The sequence below is a fragment of the Microcaecilia unicolor genome, chromosome 5 (genome assembly GCF_901765095.1).
Source record: "Microcaecilia unicolor chromosome 5, aMicUni1.1, whole genome shotgun sequence".
NCBI classification, from domain to species: domain Eukaryota; kingdom Metazoa; phylum Chordata; class Amphibia; order Gymnophiona; family Siphonopidae; genus Microcaecilia; species Microcaecilia unicolor.
This window is the reverse complement of record NC_044035.1, coordinates 104,550,257-104,571,077: the sequence shown is the minus strand read 5'-3', so window position 1 is coordinate 104,571,077 and position 20,821 is coordinate 104,550,257. Positions and strand designations below refer to the sequence as shown.

The window sequence follows — 20,821 nt, the reverse complement described above, 5'->3', positions numbered from 1 at the left end:
CAAAAACGGCTAAAAAGCCTGGTCACCACTTTCTAATCTTTTTTTATAGAGCCGGAGCAGTAACGCCTGCAACAAGTAGAGCCATCTGGGGAATATAACCATCTTTATTAAATTAACCCTCCCCAACAGTGGCAAAGGAAGGTCCATCCAAGAATCTAACTGCCTTTTTGTATCTTCAACTAACGCTGACACGTTTAATTGGTATAAAGAGGGGATCTTCAGTGTTAATCTAATTTAAACCTTCCTGAAAACCCATACCTCTCCAATACTGCAAAAAGAAAATCCCAATGCACCCTGTCAAAGGCTTTTTCAGTGTCAAAACTTATCAGTAGTGATGGCAACCTCCCCTGCCAACTATATTCCAACGTAGTCAGTATCTTTTGCAAATTCTTCGCCACCGATCTACCCCCTACAAATCCAACCTGGCTCTCATGTATTAACCACGGCAACAGACGAGCCAAACGATTAGCAAGTATCTTTGCCAGCAACTTCGCGTCAAAGTTCAAAAGGGAGATGGGCCTATAGGATGCGGGCACTGTAGGATCTTTCCCTGGCTTAAGCAAAACAATAATTTGGGCCGTATTCAATGTAGGAGGCATTGTTTTACGTTCTATAAGTGTATTCAAAAACCTAGTAAGATCAGGAATAACTCCTTCCCCCATCAGTTTGTAAAATTCAGTCCGTAAGCCATCAGGCCCGGGAGCCTTTAATAATGGGCTCCGCGCAATCACCAAGGCCACCTCATCATCCGTTATTGGCTTGTTGAGGCACTCCATCTCCGCAGGCCTAAGACCTGGAAGATTAAGATTGTCTAGATACATTTGACTTGTAAGTCCTGACTCCGGCGGCGGGGCATAAAGCCCTGTATAAAAATCCTGAAAAACATCCCGTATTGCCTCATCTGACTTGGCATACCCCCCTCCAACTTGCTTCATAGTAAGGATCTTCCTGGGGCCTCCACGTGGCCGTACCAGACGTGCTAACAACCTGCCCATCTTATTCCCATGCTTATACAACTGGTATCGATAATATATTTGGGACTTTATCGCCCTCCGATGTAACAATTCATTGAGAGCAATCTGCAATTCTAATACTTGTTGCTTATATCGGCTCTCATGAGTCTGACCAAATTGCTGTCGCACCTTACATAGCTGCTTACTAAGCCTCAATATTTCTTTATCTCGTGAAGACCGAACAAAGTAAGCATGACTAATAATGTCTCTCCTTAGCATCGCTTTCGCCACCTCCCAATAAAGAATAGCATCTTCCTTATGCTCCTCATTATGCACTGCATACGACTCCCAGCAAGTTCTCAGCCGCTCTTTAAGTATCGTATCATTATATAGCTCAAGAAGAAATGTCCATCGCTTGCATGGCCTAGGGGAGGATGCCAGTGACCAATCTAAAGTAACCCAGGCATGGTCTGAAATGGTATATGGTCCAATCTCTGCTCTAATCACATCTCCAAACATCTGACGGGTCACTAGTAGATAATCAATACGCGACTGGGTTGAGTGCGCACGCGATAAATGAGTGAAATCTTTGTCTATAGGATGTAACAAATGCCACACATCCACCAAATCCAACACATGGCCCAGCTGTAGCAAGCCCTGATTAAGATGATAAGTAGAACTCTCCCCAGGATGCGATTTATCGAGCAGGGGATCCCAGACTGCGTTAAAATCACCACCGACTACCAAAGCAGCATGGGGCTGTTGCACTAGGAAACTGATCACAGTTTGATAAAATTTGCGGTCATAGGTGTTTGGAGCATACAGGTTACAGATAAGCAGTCTCTATCGATCTAACACCGCGTCCAAAATTAGATATAGCCCTTTGGGGTCCACAAGTAGTGGGTTCACCAGGGAGACTAACACCTTACGGAACAATACTGCTAGACCCCCCTTCTTTCCCTGTGCTGTCACACACTCCCCCACCCACCACGAGTTAAGCTTGGCGTGTTCCACCTGATTCAAATGAGTCTCCTATAATAGCGCTATATCTACCTTTTGTCTGTTTAAGAATTGCAAAATCTTTGAACGCTTTATAGGTAAGTTAATCCCACCGACACTCCAAGTTATAATCTTCACTATCTCTCCAAGTTGTGTGTCTTGATTATACTCAATGGCAAAGCATAGTGAACCCAGAGAGGGCATCCCAGCCTCTGCCCCCCCCCCCCCAACTCCAATCTTGCTCCAAATCACTAACTCCTGTACCCTTCAAGTGGTTACCTAGAAAACAATCCCCCCTCCTTCCCAAAACGTTAGCTAAGCTCAGTTCTACTTCCCTTTTCACTCTCCCCCCCTTCCCATCTAGCCCTCCCCCTCCTCCTATCCCCCCCCCAAGCATTGCAGCTCCCCTTATCAGAGCTATCACGTTCAACACCGCTCCCGCTATCCCTCTTCCCTATTTAATACCACTCCCCAATTATCCGAATCAGCATCCATACACTCCGCCTAGCACTACCCCCTATATAATAGACCCCCCCTCAAACGCATCCTCCTCCTGACCACCTACAATCATTCTAAGTTCCAGCACCAAGTCACACTCTAGACACTCTTACCACTCATTCATACATTCACCGATATAACTAACCCCTTTGCTTCTCAACAACCCAAACATCCAAACCTATAAATGAAAACAATAATGTCCAAGTTACCCCTCCCGGGCAACAAAAGCGCTAGTCCTTCAAAATCTTCTTCTCTTCTCCACATGGTCAACAATCGCTCCCAACATCCAAAAGTCTTGATTGAAGAATCTGAACACAATCAACCGTTATGCCTGCTTCCAATGTCAATTAGCAACCCATAGCCTCTGCTTCTCCCAAACTCATCACAAACTTCTGCGCCGCTTCCACCGAGTCAAAGACACTTGTAATTCCATTGTGTGTAGCTCTCAGTTTCGCCGGGTATTGCAAAACGAATTTCACTTTCTTGGCAAATAATACAGAGCACACTGGAGAAAAGGCTCGACGTCTCGCCGCCACCCCCACAGAATAATCCTGAAAGCACCTTATTTGCTCTCTTTCATAGGTAAGCTGTTTGCTCGACCTGGTAGCTTGCAATAGCTCTTGTTTGTGCACATAGTTCACCATCCGCAGGATTACCACTCGCAGTTTAAACGCTCCTGCCTTCTTCGGGCCCAGGCGGTGGGAATGTTCTATCTGTAGAGGTCCCGAGCTTGCTGGGAAATGAAGTTCCTTCCCAACCCAGATCGACAAAACACTCCCCAAACCTTTGTCCAAAATTGATTCAGGCAACCCCACTATTCGTATATTGTTTCACCTGGACCTATTTTCAAGGTCCTCTACTTTTTCCTCTAAAGCTAGCAACTTCTGCTTTAAGGAGCCCTGCGTCTCTTCCACCCTCGTGATTTTGTCCTCCGCCTCACTAGCACGCACTTGAAAGGCCACACAGTCTCATGACAGCTCTGCTAGCTGTGATTGTACCTGCTCCAGCTTTAAATCAATCGGTGTCAGTCTCCGCTCCAATAGATCTTCAAGTACCGCGGACATCTCCGCGGTAATCTCAGCGATCCAGGCCGACGATACAGTGGGGGCCGGCGCACTCACCAGCGGCGCCATCCTGTCTTCTCCGCCTTTACCAAGGAGCTTCTCTTTATGGGCGCTTCTCGCTGCCATACCTGCACTTCGGCACGTTTCACTTGCCCAAACTAGCTGCATCATTCCACTGCAGTTAATCCAGCTGGGGACGCGGAGATTCACAAAAAACTATATGAGGAAGACAACGGGAGTCAGAGGAGCCTGAACTAACAGCCTCTCCCGGCCATGGCGTCACGTGATCTTTATCCTCTCAGCATATTTTATGAACAGTAAAATTTCTCCTAAAGCTTTCGCCCTCAATTCAGCCACATTTATTAGAACATAAGAACATGAGAGTAGACATACTGGGTCAGACAGTGGTCCATCCAAACAGTGGCTAAGCCAGGTCACAAGTAAGTACCTGGCAGAAACCCAAATCATCATAACATTCCATACTACAAATCTGAGGGCAAGCAGTTGCTTCTCATGTCTGTCTCAATAGCAGAGTATGGACATTTCCTCCAGGAATTTGTCCAAACCTTTTTAAAATCAAGATACACTAACTGCTGTTACTACATCCTTCGGCAAAGAGTTCCAGAGCTTAACTATTCATTGAGTTAAAAAATATTTCCTCCTGTTTTAAAAGTATTTCCATGTAACTTTGTCGAGTGTCCCCTAGTCTTTGTACTTTTGAAACGAGTAAAAAAAAAAAATCGATTTAACTCTACTCATTTTACACCACTCAGGATTTTGTAGACCTCAATCATATCTTCCCTCATCCGTCTCTTTTCCAAGCTGAAGAGTCCTAACTTCTTTAGCCTTTCCTCAAACAAGAGGAGTTTCATCCCCTTTATCATTTGTCGCTCTTCTTTTAACATTTTCTAATTCCACTATATCTTTTTTGAGATACGGTGACCAGAACTGAACGCAATACTCAAGGTGTGGACGCACCATGGAATAATATAAAGGCATTATATTATTTTTGATCTTATTCACCATCCCTTTCCTAATAATTCCTAGCATCTTATTTGCTTTTTTGGCTGCCGCTGCATGTTGAGCAGTAGATTTCAGCATATTATCTACAACACCTAGATCTTTTTCTTGAGTGTTGACCGCCAAGGTGGACCCTAGCATCAGGTAACTATGATTTGGATTATTCTTTCCAATGTGCATCATCTTGCATTTGTCCACATTAAATTTCATAAGCCATTCCACACTACCAGATTTCAGAGGACTATTTTGTTTCATAGTACCCTTAATTCTAGGGTGAATATTCTTAGTGAACCAAATATATTATTATTTTTCATCAATTCTTTAGTTCTGTCATTTCTATTTTGTAAACACTTGAACAGATTTCCTATATTATGCAGCTCAGGACTAGCTGCCTGATTAAACAGTGCAAGCAGCATGATTTACTGACAGGAGCTACTTGGAAATATTTTTGATTAAATTGTATACTGGGTTACAATCACCATCTTATTAAATGATAGAAGCTGATTTGCTGAGTTTTTGGAAGATTATTTTGGATTGGTCAACACTACTATGCATTTTACAGATATTGCCTGGAGGTCACTGAAGATCAGACAACAAAATTTACACAAATAATTCTGTGAAAACAAGATGTCAAAGCAGAATCCCGATTTACATTAGAGAAACACACTTCATGAAGCATTTAGGGTTACAATGGTCTGAAAGCACAATCTTATTTAAATTTTCTGTCAAACTAGTACTTTTACTGTGAGCTCCTGATATTTATTGTGGATATCCTGAAAATCTGACTGGCTAGGTATATCCTGAGGACTGGACTGAGAACCTCTGAGTTAAAGAAATTTGTTATAATTATGTTAGAGAACTGCATAAGAAAAAAAAAAATCTACCTTAATAAAGAGTGAGGTCAGGAACACCACCAGGTTTGCCTCTGTCACATTACTTACTCCACCCTTATCTGCAGTTTCTGGTGCTGGTATCTGTCCAAAACAACAAAGACATAATAGTACACCTCATTCTTTTGAGATGGAAAATTTATTCTTTAGACTTTGTATTAATAATCTGGGAAAAAAGTGTTATTACTTTTCCATGAGGACTAATTTCAGATTTTATGTTATTTTAAAAAGGTAGAACTATAAACCATTAGAGCAAAAATATTCAACAGTCTAGCATGTCCAAGAGATATATGGAACCAGAAGATCAGTAAAGGATCTGCTACCCATTCTGTGTGTATTGTGCAGAGTTAAGGAGCCCACCGAAGAGGAGGATAATCCAGTTCACCTTTTCTGTGTTCAGGAAACAGACAGCATTGCTTGGCTCGAGTACATCTTTCAACCACGTTTCTGAATCGTCTGTAAACAATTCCATTTCTAGCTTCAAATCCTTTAGGTTGGGCAGACACACAGTGGCTGTGCCTACTCTTTCTGACCCACACTCCAGCTTTCCTTCATACATCAGTTTATTCGTCAATGCCATTATTTTACTAGAGAAAAGAAATTTTCAAGTGTTACAAAACTAACCTAAAGTATCATTGGAAAAATGTAGATTAATGTTTACCAAAACATTTAAATACCTATTCATTCTGTACTGTACAGTCAGCTGGACAACAGCCTCCTTGTTTTGCTCTAATCTCTTGAAGAGACTTTCATTCATTCCAAGATCCCTATTAAAACACATACATCAAAGCATTACATTGAAGGTGCAACTATTGATGGAGTCGTGCTGTTCTAGGCAAAGTATAGTGTAGCTTAACAGCTAGCTAAACCATCCCCCCCAAGTAGAAGCTTTACCAGTAGACTCTCAATTCTTAAGCAAATCTTTATTGTAATACTCATAATAAACAAAGAAAATCTAACTTAAAGTTCAGTTGCTTGGGCAGAATTATTGCCTTCTGCACATAGAGCCTGCATCTAGCCACCTCAGAAGTAAGGAGATGGTCAGAACTTCAGCCCAGCCGAGAGGAAAAGCTGTGGCACTCAAAGGAGAATAAGGGGGAGTAATTCTGGAAAAATGAATAGGGAATGAATGGGGAGATGATGAAAACTCTTGATGGAATTACAGTAGATTAAGGAGGAATCGGCCCCAAGAACAGCTGCTGATCACAAAGGCATGCTAGAAGACTGGGCTCTCTCACACAGCTTGCAGAAGCAAAGAAGGAGGGCTGGCCCTACCTCAGAGCTAACAGCCAATAGGGAAAGCTCACAAGGAGTCAATCACAGGATACTGCAAACTAAAGAGGGGACGGAGCCCCAGTACACAGTGCTAGCTATTAAACAGACAATGCAATTAAACACAGAAAATACGCTTATTAAATACATACAACACACCTTAACTCCATGAATATGGGGATAGAAAACACTCCCCACCTGGTAGTGGTAGATACCACTATTTAACTTCTTAAAGCATAAACATAAACATGCAAAAGTCCATTCATTTTTGGATCTTAAACTTGGCAACTTCTTGTTTGTCTCCAATGTACTGTTGCTCTGGCAACTTCTCTCTGGCAGTCTCGCAGGAGCTGAAATGAGAAAGAGACAACACAAAAAAACAAACACAAAGGAGAGAGAAAAATCTGAGTCTCTGGAGTGGACTACAATCCACGATGTTCACGTTTTCTCATGAGGTAAGAGAACTATCACTTTGGTGACTAGTCAGGTGAAGGTCTTCAGTGTCCCTTGGTTCGAGATTTTGAATTCCAGTTTATAGAGACTTTCCCATCTTCACTTGGAAAGGTTTAGTGATGAGCCCCAAAAGCCAACTACGCTGTGCTTGGCTGTCTTTCAGTAATGTAAGGTCGCCTTTTTGCAAGTTAGGCTGATTATCTTGCCACTTATTCTGATATTGCAGAATAGGAAGGTATTCTCTCTTTCAACATTTCCAAAAGATATCCGAGTGGTACTGAACCTGCTTCCATCAAATCGCTGACAACTCTGGGTCTGAAGGTACTGTTAACAAGGGTCTGGCGTTTATGATGGCAGTGACTTCTGCAAAAATGTTTGTCAGAGTTTTCTGTATTAGTCGAAGATGATCAGCTTCCAAGAGCATGGCATCCAGGATAAGATGAGCTACTCCAATCATTTGCTCCCATGCTCCTTCCATATGAGAAGAGTGAGGAGGATTGAAGATCCAGGTACTTCTCAATGGCAGAATGGTCTAATTTAGTAGATGTGAAGTTCAACTCTCTGCAAGCATCCACAAAGTTGGTTCCGCAGTCGGAACAGATCTACTTAGCTGGACCTACTACTTATCATTTATGTGGCGCTACTAGATGTATGAAGCTGTACACTTGAACATGAAGAGACAGTCCTTGCTCGACAGAGCTTACAAACTAATTTGGACAAACAGGACAAATAAGAGATAAGGGAATTACTAAGGTGGGGATGATAAAAGAAGGGTACTGAAGTGAGTAAGGGTTAGGAGTTAAAAGCAGCATCAAAAAGGTGAGCTTTTAGCCTAGATTTGAAGATGGCCAGAGATGGGGCTTGATGGACCAGCTCAGGAAGTTTATTCCAGGCATATGGTGCAGCAAGATAAGAGGAACGGAGTCTGGAGTTAGCGGTGGAGGAGAAAGTTGCAGATCAGAGAGTTTTAACCAGTGAACGGAGTTCCCAGGGAGGAGTGGAGAGGTACTGATGAGCTGCAGAGTGAATGCACATATAAGTCAATAAGAGTAGTTTGAACTGTATGCGGAAACGGATAGGGAGCCAGTGAAGTGACTTGAGGAGAGGGCTAATATGAGCATAGCGACACTGGCAGAATATAAGTTGTGCAGCAGAATTTTGAATAGATTGAAGAGGAGCGAGATGGCTATGAGAAGCAAGTTGCAATAGTCTAAACGAGAGGTGATAAGAGTATGGATAAGGGTTCTGGTAGTGTGCTCAGAAAGGAAAGGGCACATTTTCGTGATGTTGTAGAGAAAGAAACGACAGGTTTTAGCAGTCTGCTGAATATGTTCAGAGAAGGAGAGAGAGGAGTCAAAGATGACCCCAAGGTTACGAGCTGATGAGACAGGGAGGATGAGAGTGTTATCCATAGAAATAGAGAATGGGGGAAGAGGAGAGGTTGGTTTAGGGGAATAGATAAGAAGCTTAGTCTTGGTCATGTTTAGTTTCAGATGGCGGTGAGACATCCAGGCGGCAATGTCAGACAGGCAGGCTGATACTTTGGCCTGAATTCCTGCTGAGATTTTTCTGATGGAGAAGAATTTCACAAGGCATTAACAAAGCTTCAAGTATCCATTGACTCAATAACTTCAATGTGAACTGCCCAGATGCTCATGAATGTAAAAATCACAGCCCAAAATTTACTGTTTGATGCTCCACCTCTTGTGCATTGTGTCACAACTGACCAAGGTACTCAGCCAGCCTGCCAGCAAATCTGCCATCCTTTGTTTTTAATGCTTGCCTTATAGTCTACAACATTTGATACACTGGTGTATTACAGAGGTAACGCTACCTTTCGCTTCCACAATCCATAATCCTACGGCTCTAATAGATCCCTCTGTAAAGCGAAGATACTTACCAGCAGGTATTCTCCGAGGACAGCAGGCTGATTTTTCTCACATGTGGGTTGACGTCCACGTTGTCCCAGGAAACGGCTAATTTTTCACCAGCAAAAATAAAAGGTTTTGCCAGAGCCTTCTGGTGCGCAAACCGCTCACACCACGCATGAGCGAATGACTTCCCGCCTGTCGCGTGAACGTGCCCCCTTAGTTTAATCAAAAAGCATATAAACAAACAAACAACTCCAAAGGGGAGGTGGGCAGGTTTGTGAGAACAATCAGCCTGCTGTCCTCGAAGAATACCTGCTATAGGTAAGTATCTTCGCTTTTTCCGAGGACAAGCAGGCTGCTTGTTCTCACATGTGGTGTATCCCTAGCATCCAGGTTCACTCAAAACAATAAACATTGATCAATTGGGCCTCGCAATGGCGAGGACATAACATAGATTGACCTGAAACCATAAACAACTAACTGAGAGTGCAGCCTGGAACAGAACAAAAATGGGTCTAGGGGGGTGGAGTTGTATTCTAAACCCTGAACAGATTCTGCAGCACTGACTGCCCAAACTGACTGTAGCATCAGGTATCCTGCTGAAGGCAGTAATGAGATGTGAATGTGTGGACTGATGACCACGTTGCAGCCTTCTTCAATGGAGGATGACTTTAAGTGAGCCACTGACGCAGCCATGGCTCTCACATTATGAGCCATGACATGGTCCTCTAGAGTCAACCCAGCCTGGGCATGTGAAGGAAATGCAATCTGCTAGCCAACTGGAGATTGTGCGTTTTCCGATGGCGACTCCCCTCCTGTTGGGGTCGAAAGAAACAAACAATTGGGTGGACTATCTGAAGGGCTTTGTCCGCTCCACGTAAAAAGGCCAATGCTCTCTTGCAGTCCAAGGTATGCAAACTGCTTTCGCTAGGGCGGGTATGAGGACGGGGAAAAAAATGTTGGCAAGACAATTGACTAGAACTCTGACACCACCTTCGGCAGGAACTTAGGGTGAGTGCAGAGGACTACTCTATTGTGATACTTTTATTTGGGCCTCAAGGACAGCCGCTTCTTTGTCTTGCTGGAGTAGGTTCCAGGGAATGTTTAACGCTCCCCTTTTTGCATTCAGAGGTGGCATTAGCATTGGCCACAGCAGAAGCAGATGCATTACCACGGGCTGTCAAAGCAGCAGGAGCTGCTGCTTTCTTTCTCTCTTCTCCTAGCTTAAGTTTCTCAAGTTCTAAGTCTGCTTCTTGTTTACTATAAAGAATCTTTGATTTGGCAACCACTATATCCAATTGCAGTTTAAGAGCAATAGAGCCTATATTGGACCTGCTGGAATGACTTGCCCTGTGTGATTTTAGGGACCTATGACCTCAAATTTCTAGGGCTGTGTCTGGAGCTGCCAGAGTGTTGAGACTCATTCTCCCTTGCAGGGGCTGTGTGTGTTTCTGTGCCTTTCATTTCTTCTGCCACCATGGCCTGGGCATTTCAGATCTATGGCCTGTTGTTTCTCTCTTTGGGCCCAGACTGTCTGATGTATTTTTCCATGGAGGCCCTCAGCTTTGCTCCCCTTTGAAACCTCAAGCATTTCTTGCTCTACTTTGAGACAAAGTTTTTCCAAAAGAGATATATATTTTTCTAATTCAGTTTCATACATCTCTCAGGCCTTCTCTGTAGGTATATGAGGTCTTTTGGACTTTGAACCCTTTTCACTACCAAGGTTGGCTTCTGCTGTGTCCCCTGTGTCAGTCTGCTCAATTACAGCTCTGTCTGGCTCAAGAAACTCTTCCATGCTTGCACTTGTAAAATAAACTCATTTTTCTGTGGGGGGTTTTTCCTTAGAACACCTCTGCAGAGTGAACCTTGGCTTTGTGGCAAAATGTTACTTAATAGGAACAGCAGGACTGGGGGTTGAAGTCAAACAGATACTTTGCTTGAGACTGAAGTAAGCTGGAAGTCCCTATATAGCAATCTTCTGTTTTCTAAACAGCCTGCAGGCAGAGAGTGTGGCTTAATTGTATGTTTGTTATTGAAGCAAAGATAGGAGAGGTGGCACAGCTTCTTGCTCTGTGCAAGCCTGGCTTAGCTAATTATGTAGGTTTGCACTATAGCTCTGATGGGAGCTAAGGCTCCAAGCTGTCTGCTTCTATTTGCAAAGATTACCAGCACCAGTCCCACTTAAATGCACAAAGTATTGCTCCAAGCTATGCAATTTAGCTTTAATAAATTTCTTCAGAGAGTGTTTCCTTGAACGAACCAGAACTGTCTAGCAGCCAGTGTTATCAGGCTTTTTATTCTAACAGTCTTAATTTCTACTGAAACTGACACCATAAGTACTTTCAAGCAATGCAATTTTAACTCTGTCACTTTCGCAATGAGGAATGTTTAATTAATCCGTATGCACACATGCACTTCAACATGCTCTGTTATCCACACATGAGATACTTTGAGAATGTCCACTAAAATCTATGTCAGTAGAATCCACTAAGTTATTTCAAGACTTTTTCATTCCCCCTGAGATTTTTAATGCATTGTCCAAGAATTTTCACTGTGCTGTTCTAGATATAGTGTAGCTTAAACATCCAACTAAACTATACCCCCCAACTCCCAAGGAGAAGCTTTACCAGTAGACTCTCAATTCTTAAGCAAATCTTCTTTACTGTTGTAGTACTATTATAAACAAAGAAAATCCAACTTACAGTTCAGTTGCTTGGACCGAATTATTGCCTTTTGACCATAGTACCTGCATCTAGCCATCTCAGAGACAAAGAGATGGCCAGAATCTCAGCCCAGCTGAGAGGAATAACTGTAACACTCAAAGGGGAATAAGGGGGAGTAATTCAGGGAAAATTAATGAGAAATGACTTGGGAAGATGGCAAAAAATCATGATGGAATCACAGTAGATTAAGAAGGGATCAGCCCCTAGAACAGCTGCTGATCACAGAGGCATACTAGGAAGATTGGGCTCCCCCATATAGCTCACAGGGACAGAGAGGGAGGGCTGGCCCTAGCTTAGAGCTAATGGCCAATAGGGAAAGCTCACAAGGAGTCAATCACAGGATTTTGCAAACTATAGTGGAGGGGAGAGGAAGAAAAGCCAAAGTACACAGTGCCAGCTATTAAACAGATAATGCACTTAAACACAGATAATACTCATATTAAATATGCGTAACAATACACCCTGCCTCCATGAATATGAGGTTAGAACAGCCGTGTTCACAAAAATATGTGGCTTTAAAAGAAGTAAAAATAGTTCTCTTTACCTTGCTTCTGCACTTTGCACAAGTGGGGGCAGCTGCTGATGGTCACCTACGAGCACAAATCTGCTGGCATAAAAAAGGGGGCCTATGCAAATAGGCTGGCTTATCTGTGATGCCTCATCCACAATGCAGAAGTCAAATTGCCTCCGAGTGAAAATAGGATGTTTAATTCCCATACACGTTGTTGCAACTACAGGCTAAATATCCAGCAGAAGAAAAACAAGAAAAAAAAAAAGTATTCTCCAATGAACTGAAACAAAGTTCTCTCTGTTTTATTAACTTCTACATGATAGGCCCTTTTATGGATTGCCATCCAAAGGGTCAGATTTGGAAGGCAAATTGGGCTCAATTCTCCAAATTTTCAACATGGGCAAAATTTGGTTGTACAGCTCATTACCAAGGGTGCCACCATCATTTAGCAGATAAACATTTCTGTCATTCAATGTAATATGAGCTCCAGGGAGCTCTAGCCAATGTCTGCTAGAACGTTATAGCTGAAACACTTGAAAGAACAAACAGTGAATAAAGTTATTTGCTTAAATCTATTTTACCCCAAATTCCATTTTTTTCATCAGATATTCTCTCTCCTATTTAATTATTTCCAGGACTCATTTGTTTTAATATGTCTGGATCATCTCTTCCCAGGAGGATAACTGCTCTTGACCTTGTTGGATATTCTCATTTTCCGCCTGGGATATCTAACTTATGCACTTGCAATTGTCAATAGGTGCTGTTAATGATTTTAAAGTATTAAGTTAGAAGCTGGCTAACAGTTCAGTGCAGGAAAGATGATGTGGAGAAGCATAATCAAAAGGGGCGCCCAAGTTTTCCAGAGGATGTCCTTGAAGGACGTCCCAGCGAAGGGGCAGGGAAACCCGTATTATCGAAACAAGACCGGTGCTCTAACCACTAGGCCACTCCTTCACTCCTATGTATATGTATGTTGAGTTGTTCAATGCTCTGGATAAAGGCAGTATACAAATGGAATAAAATGAAGATGAAATGAAATAATTTTCTATTAGTCCTTCCCACTATTCCAGAACCTATGGGATAGTTGTGTCCATCAACAAGCAGGTGGAGATAGAGAACTGAAACTGAGTTGAGATATATCGCTTGGTATCCACTCCAGCACCTCAGTATTTACATAGACAAACGGTAAGGAGAAACTCAGAATAAACACAACAACCTTAAACAACTCGTTAACCTAACATGAACCAGACAAGCAAACAAGGCTGGACCTCAGATATGCAGGAAGCACCAAGCACCAAGCAAGGTGACAAATTGTTATTTGATCCATTATTTCACACTAATTAACATTTCCCGGAAACCTGAGCGGCTCTGAGAGGGGACGGTACTTAGGGATTGTGACAGGACAGTGTGTTTTAAGCCTGTAAAACTGCCTTAAATCCTGAAGCATATTTCTTCTAGTGACCAGCAGGTGGTGCATGTTTTATGTTAACACTGTTACAGAAAAGTGAATACTCTCTCTTTTAGTTTCACTCAGTGAAGAAGTGATCTACAATACTATGAGCAATATACTTTTAAAACTTTACTGGGCTCTGATTGGCCCAGGAGCTCTTGTCATTTGGATTGTACTGTTTTTTTTCCCCCAGTCTTAGCTAGGAAGAAAAGAGAGAGAGATCTCTTTGTTAAGGTCCTGTAAACAGTTACATTTAATAACTTGTCAACAGCTATATGTCCTGGTCTTCCATGATACTTTTTAGAAAGTGAACAAATGTTTTAGTGTTATAATTAATCCATATTTCAGTTACCTGTTATTGTTTGCTGATTGCACATCTTTTGTTCATTGTTGAATTTTTAAGACAGTAAACAATTAAGTTTATTGCCTCTGCCTGTCTGGACTGATAAAGAATCCTGTTGGTTTGTGTGTTGGGTCTGTGAGTGCTTTCTGGGAACTGTGGAACCACTGACAGTGTTGTCTCCTGTAACCTAGAAATCACTGGAGATAATTGGAGACTCGCCCAGAGGCGGTTGGGACCCAGTCAGCGGGAGAAGGGTGCTAGTGTAGAGCACAAGTGGCAGGTGAACCTGAGTTGTGCTGGGGATAGACCCTCTAAGTGACCACAGGGTAACCCCAGGCGGGTGGCTAGGTGTTTATTGACAGGGATGCACTACTCGATTGTATAAAGCATTGCTTCTTTCAAACATTCCTATCATATATTATGTTAACAAGTGAAAAAGTGATCTGGGGAAGTAGTGGGAATGTCATCAATGGGAAATCACCTTTTCACACTTGTTAAAGGCCTCAATCGCTAGTAGCTTAGAGGAAAATAGTTATAAAATCTTATATCACTGGTACTACACCCCATATTGCCTCACTGATATTTAAAACTGGAACTGGTCAATGCTGAAGGAATGGTGGCTTCAGAGGAGATATGTATGGTGGTCCTGTCCAGTGATACAAACATTTTGGAGGGCTGTTTTGCAAACCCTCCAGCAGATTCATCAGGTTGCCTATCCTGCTCAGGCTGAGTATTGCTTGCTCCATTTTAAGCCTTTTGGGGTGAAGAACATCACAAAATAGCTACCAGTTTCCTTACAGCTAGCAAACTTGTGCTAGCTGTGGCCTGAAAGTGACCGTCTACACCTACTTTGGCTATGGTCCGTCCTTTACAAAATGGATTATATCTACCAGATTTAGTATGGACAAGTTTCTTTTCACAAGACTTGGGCCATTTAACATCACTGGCAGAAGCCTACTGCAGGGGCATCTGCCACAATCCCATGAGCTTTAAACCTCGCGAGGTTATCCAAGGCCTGACCTGGTTTTTGTCCCAGTATTGATACTTTGGGGCTTATTTGGCTTAGCTGTAGGGGGAGAAGGGAGGTTGGAATGGGATTAGCTGTGTATTTGATGGCTTGTTAAGTTGTAACTTTATGGACTGTATGTTTTCTGCTATGAGTTTCTAACAAAAGTCAATTAAAAAAAAAAAAAAACCTCAGGCAGGCCTCTGGAATAGTGGGAAGGACTAATGGAAAGAAAATTATCAGGTAAGACCTAAGTTCTCTTTCCATTACGGTCCCGCCAGAGAGCCCGAAGTCCCTGGCATATTTGGATGCTGTGTCAAAGCTGAAGACATGCTGCCGACTGTTTTCCCCACATCCCTCAGGATTCCAGGCTTGCATGTACTGCAACACCCCAACACTGGCCGGTGTGTCTCACAGCAGGAAAACCTCTTAACTGCCTCCGTGGGAGATGCCATTCACCCCGACTGGCACAAGAGCAACACAATGCAGTCCCAAGTGGTGATTCAGGATCCCTCCCCTACACTAAGTAGAACTTGCAGCCCTCCAAGCAGTTTGAGTCGAACTTTAGTCAGACCTACCACTGCCGGCTGCTCCCCCCAAGCTCAAATTCTCCACAAGACTTATCCCAGATGAGAAAAGATCAGGACTAATACTCTGTCCCACGCTCACCAGTAAACCTCATTTCTTCTCCTTTTTTTTTTTTTTTTTTTTTTTTTTAAGGTTGTTATGCTGGATAAGGACAGCTCCAAAGGAAACAGGGAAGCGATGAAGGGAGGAAAGAAGTAAATTAGTGGGACACCAGAGATAGGGATCTGAAGAGCTCCAGATATGACTCTACAGACTCAAGTCACACGCAAAGTTCAACTGAAGATCAGTTGACCAACTGGACAAGTAGCAAATCACTCAGAAACAGAGGCACCAGACTGGATGCCAAGAGATATGTCTCAGCTCAGTTTTCAGTTCTCTATCTCCACTTATTGGTTGATGCACACAGCTATCCCACAGGTTCTGGAATAGTGGAAAGCTAAGTAATGGAAACACAGTTTAATCCAGAGATTGGATAGCTGTTCCTGGGAACAAATAAGAGCTGCTGCATGCATGCAGAAAGCATCTGGTTCCAGCCTGCCTTCAGGCTGCAGGAATAATGAAAGTTAAAAAATTACCTGGCTATTATACAGCTCCTCCAAATGGCATAAAGATTTAATTGCATTCACTTTGCAAATTTCTTCCTCTGTGAACTGTCGAATATCTGGATGAACCTTCTGAGCACGCCCCAAACGTAAAAATCCTACTTTAAATTTAACCAGCTTCAGCAAAATATTGTCCACAGCCGAGTGTGTGTAGCTGGTTAGCAACACACTGAATCCGCAAGCATAAAGAATCCTCACCTGTAAGGGAAAGAAACACCAGTGTGTGCTTTAGAAGAGGAACTTAAAAACAGTTCTCTGGGAGAAAACTCCCTTTATTAAATTTAGAAGCTACTTATAAACAAAACAAGAGCTGCAACAAGTCAATCGATACATGGCTATCTAACAGGTGAATCAGTACTTGGCTACCTATCCTCCCCAACTACCTGTTCTGTAGGACACTTCTTGAAAACAGTAGAGGATACAATAAAATATAGACAGAAGATTTTAAAAAATATTTATATTAAATATAGACTAATATAACTGACAGCAATGAAGACTGAAACAACAGTAGTTATAAAATGGAAGGCTTTAGAGGTCTGAAATAAAGAGATTTTGTTTCCATAGCCTTAGGGCAGAGATGGGCAAACTAAGGCCTACAGAACACTTGAGTCCAACCCCAACATGTTTCTGAAAATGTCAGTTGATGCTCCAAGACTGTCCTTAGCTCCCTGCCAAGAAAAAAGTACAGTGTCATGCCTGTAAGAAAACATGGACAGTTCAGGCTTTTTCCAACATGAGCAGGGTCAGCCTCAAAGTTGGCGGACCTGTGAGAAAAAGGTGACTTGTAAGAGGCAATCACAAACAAAATAGCTAGAGATGAGCCTGTAACTCTTGTGTCCAAAATACACCAAGCAAGAATTGTTTTCAAAGTAACTCCAGATTTTCTAGATTCTCAGAAAGCTTTTGATAAAGTTCTTCATGACAGACTCCTGAGAAAATTAAAAAGACAGGGGATAGCAGGCAATGTTCTGTTGTGGATTAGGAACTGGTTATTAGACCGAAAACAGAGGGTAGGATTAAATGGCCATTTCTCTCAATGGAGGAGGGTGCATAGTGGAGTGCCGCAGGGATCTGTACTGGGACTGGCGCTATTTAACATATTTATAAATGATCTGGAAATCGCAACAAGTGAGGTAATTAAATTTGCAGATGAGACAAAACTATTTAAATGTTGTTAAAACACATACAGACTAAAAAACTGCAGGAATACCTTAGGAAGATTAAATTTAATGTGGACAAAATGCAAAGTGATACTCATTAGGAAGAATAATCCAAATGACAGTTATCTGATGCTAGGGTCCACCTTAGGAGTCAGCACCCAAGAAAAAGATCTAGATATCATTGAAGACAATACACTCAAATCTTCTGCCCAGTCTGCGGCAGCAGCCCAAGAAGCAAACAAGATGCTAGGAATTATTAGGAAAGGGATGGAAAATAAGACCAAGAATATTGAAATACCTCTGTATTGTTCCATAACACCTTGAGTACTGCGTTCAATTCTAGTTGCCATATCTCAAAAAAAAAAAAAAAAAAGATGTAGCGGAATTAGAAAAGGTTCAAAAAAGAACAACCAAAATTATAAAGGAGATAGAACTCCTCTCATATAAGGAAAGGCTAAAGGAGGTTAGGGCTCAACTTGAAAAAGAGATGGCTGAGGGGGGATATGATTGAGGTCTACAAAATCCTGAGTGGTATAGAACAGGTAAAAGTGAATACATTTTTTTACTCTTTCAAAAAGTACAAAGACTAGGGGACACTCAATGAAGTTACATGGAAATATTTTTAAAACAAAAAGGAGGTAATATTTTTTCACTCAACAAATAATTAAGCTCTGGAATTCGTTGCCATAGGATGTGGTAACAGCAGCTAGCGTACCTGGGTTTAAAAAAGGTTTGGACAAGTTCCTGGAGGAAAAGTCCATAGTTTGCTATTGAGACAGATATGGGAGAAAACACTGTTTGCCATAGGATTGGTAGTATGGAATGTTGCAACTATTTGGGTTTCTGCCAGGTACTTGTGACCTGGATTGACCACTGTTGGAAGCAGGATACTGGGCTAGTTAGACCATTGGTCTGAAACAATATGGCTATTCTTATGTTATAACAAATTGCATAAAAAATGGAGGAAAACACCTCTGTAGCCCACTGTGAGAGTAAATGGATTATGGTCTACTGAGGTCTTTTCCTCCATTTTTTATGGAATTGGTTTGTGGAGTTACTTTAAAATCAATTTAGCTTGGTTTGACTTGTTGAATGTTTTGGACACAAGAGGTGTAAGAGGCAACATCTACGATGGCTAAACTGGTGCTCAAACCAATCCTAACTTTAGAAAGTCAGAGAAAAAATGCTGCCTGATTATGTTTGGCAGTAACTTTGAGTCAGACTCTGCTTTTCTTCTTCTTTCCCCCCATATCAATCACTTGCTGTGTTCTAGCACACTGTTACATAAGTACATAAGTAATGCCATACTGGGAAAAGACCAAGGGTCCATCGAGCCCAGCATCCTGTCCACGACAGCAGCCAATCCAGGCCAAGGGCACCTGGCAAGCTTCCCAAACGTACAAACATTCTATACATGTTATTCCTGGAATTTTGGATTTTTCCAAGTCCGTTTAGTAGCGGTTTATGGACTTGTCCTTTAGGAAACCGTCCAACCCCTTTTTAAACTCTGCTAAGCTAACCGCCTTCACCACTTTCTCCGGCAACGAATTCCAGAGTTTAATTACACGTTGGGTGAAGAAAAATTTTCTCCGATTTGTTTTAAATTTACTACACTGTAGTTTCATCGCATGCCCCCTAGTCCTAGTATTTTTGGAAAGCATGAACAGACGCTTCACATCCACCTGTTCCACTCCACTCATTATTTTATATACCTCTATCATGTCTCCCCTCAGCCGTCTCTTCTCCAAGCTGTATAGCCCTAGCCTCCTTAGTCTTTCTTCATAGGGAAGTCGTCCCATCCCCGCTATCATTTTAGTCGCCCTTCGCTGCACCTTTTCCAATTCTACTATATCTTTCTTGAGATGCGGCGACCAGAATTGAACACAATACTCAAGGTGCGGTCGCACCATAGAGCGATACAACGGCATTATAACATCCTCACACCTGTTTTCCATACCTTTCCTAATAATACCCAACATTCTATTCGCTTTCTTAGCCGCAGCAGCACACTGAGCAGAAGGTTTCAGTGTGTTATCGACGACGACACCCAGATCCCTTTCTTGGTCCGTAACTCCTAACGTGGAACCTTGCATGACGTAGCTATAATTCGGGTTCTTTTTTCCCACATGCATCACCTTGCACTTGCTCACATTAAACATCATCTGCCATTTAGCCGCCCAGTCTCCCAGTCTCGTAAGGTTCTCTTGTAATTTTTCACAATCCTGTCGTGATTTAACGACTTTGAATAACTTTGTGTCATCAGCAAATTTAATTACCTCGCTAGTTACTCCCATCTCTAAATCATTTATAAATATATTAAAAAGCAGCGGTCCTAGCACGGACCCCTGAGGAACCCCACTAACTACCCTTCTCCATTGTGAATACTGCCCATTTAACCCCACTCTCTGTTTCGTATCCTTCAACCAGTTTTTAATCCACAATAGGACATTTCCTCCTATCCCATGACCCTCCAATTTCCTCTGTAGCCTTTCATGAGGTACCTTGTCAAACGCCTTTTGAAAATCCAGATACACAATACCAACCGACTCCCCTTTGTCCACATGTTTGTTCACTCCTTCAAAGAATTGAAGTAAATTGGTCAGGCAAGATTTCCCCACACAATACTAGTTGTCACTAGTATTATAACCTCAGCCCCATGGGTAGAGTAGCACACATGAAAGTCAAGGGAGGCAAAAGGAGAGGAATCTGGGTGGAAGAAAGGAGCTTGGAGGTTTTCTGTCCTTCATAGATTTTGTCATCTTTTGATGTCAAGAGATGAAAGCAAATTGCTTGCCTGTAATAGCCTCCAAGGAGTCAGAAGTGACTTTCTTGGTGAATGCACTCTATGATTTGGTATAGATGGGCCAATTCGATGGTGGTAATAATGTCAGTGTATCGGTTGCTCTGATTCAAACATTGGGCAGCGGGATGCAGCCTCCAAAGTGTGTCATTGCAAACTTCCCTTTAAGGGAATGCACCTATTTGGAGAGGATCTTGAAAAGCTTGTGAAGGATCTGGGAGAGACTAAGGTCCTGGATCTCCCAGTGAATCATTATGTATAAACTTAGGAAAGATTGGCCTGGTCTGATGGCAGCCCAAAGAACAGATTGACAACCCAGTTTCTCCTTTTAAGGGAGCAAGAAAGCAATCCATCAAGGGGAGGATTAGGAGTCACAGAGAGCACCTAGTCAGTGTGCCTAGAGGTGAAAATACAGCAGGATCTGTTTTGACCCCTGAGGCAGGCCTTTGTGCCGAAACATTACTGTGTCGGGTCGGTTTTATGCCTTTTATAATAGACTTTTACATTTTGATACCCTCCTTGAGTCCACCTCACTTTTTTGTTTCACAGCCCCTATGCTCTATGCTGTCTCCATCTCCTGGGAGAAGATAAACACTTGTCTAGACTGGTCTGGTAAGG

At 42.4% G+C, this 20,821-nt stretch overlaps 1 protein-coding gene across 1 annotated transcript in view; it reads right to left on the bottom strand.

The window, feature by feature from the left end:
• The window catches only part of DNA2 (DNA replication helicase/nuclease 2), a 101,415-nt gene that overhangs the window by 38,258 nt on the left and 42,336 nt on the right, over positions 1-20,821 (bottom strand). Inside the window, exons 14-18 of the mRNA XM_030203142.1 lie at positions 16,217-16,441; positions 12,288-12,481; positions 6,102-6,191; positions 5,810-6,011; positions 5,419-5,508 (exon numbers count right to left, since the gene is read on the bottom strand). Coding sequence (XP_030059002.1) covers positions 5,419-5,508; positions 5,810-6,011; positions 6,102-6,191; positions 12,288-12,481; positions 16,217-16,441 — 801 coding nt within the window. The remainder of the gene's footprint in view (positions 1-5,418; positions 5,509-5,809; positions 6,012-6,101; positions 6,192-12,287; positions 12,482-16,216; positions 16,442-20,821) is intronic.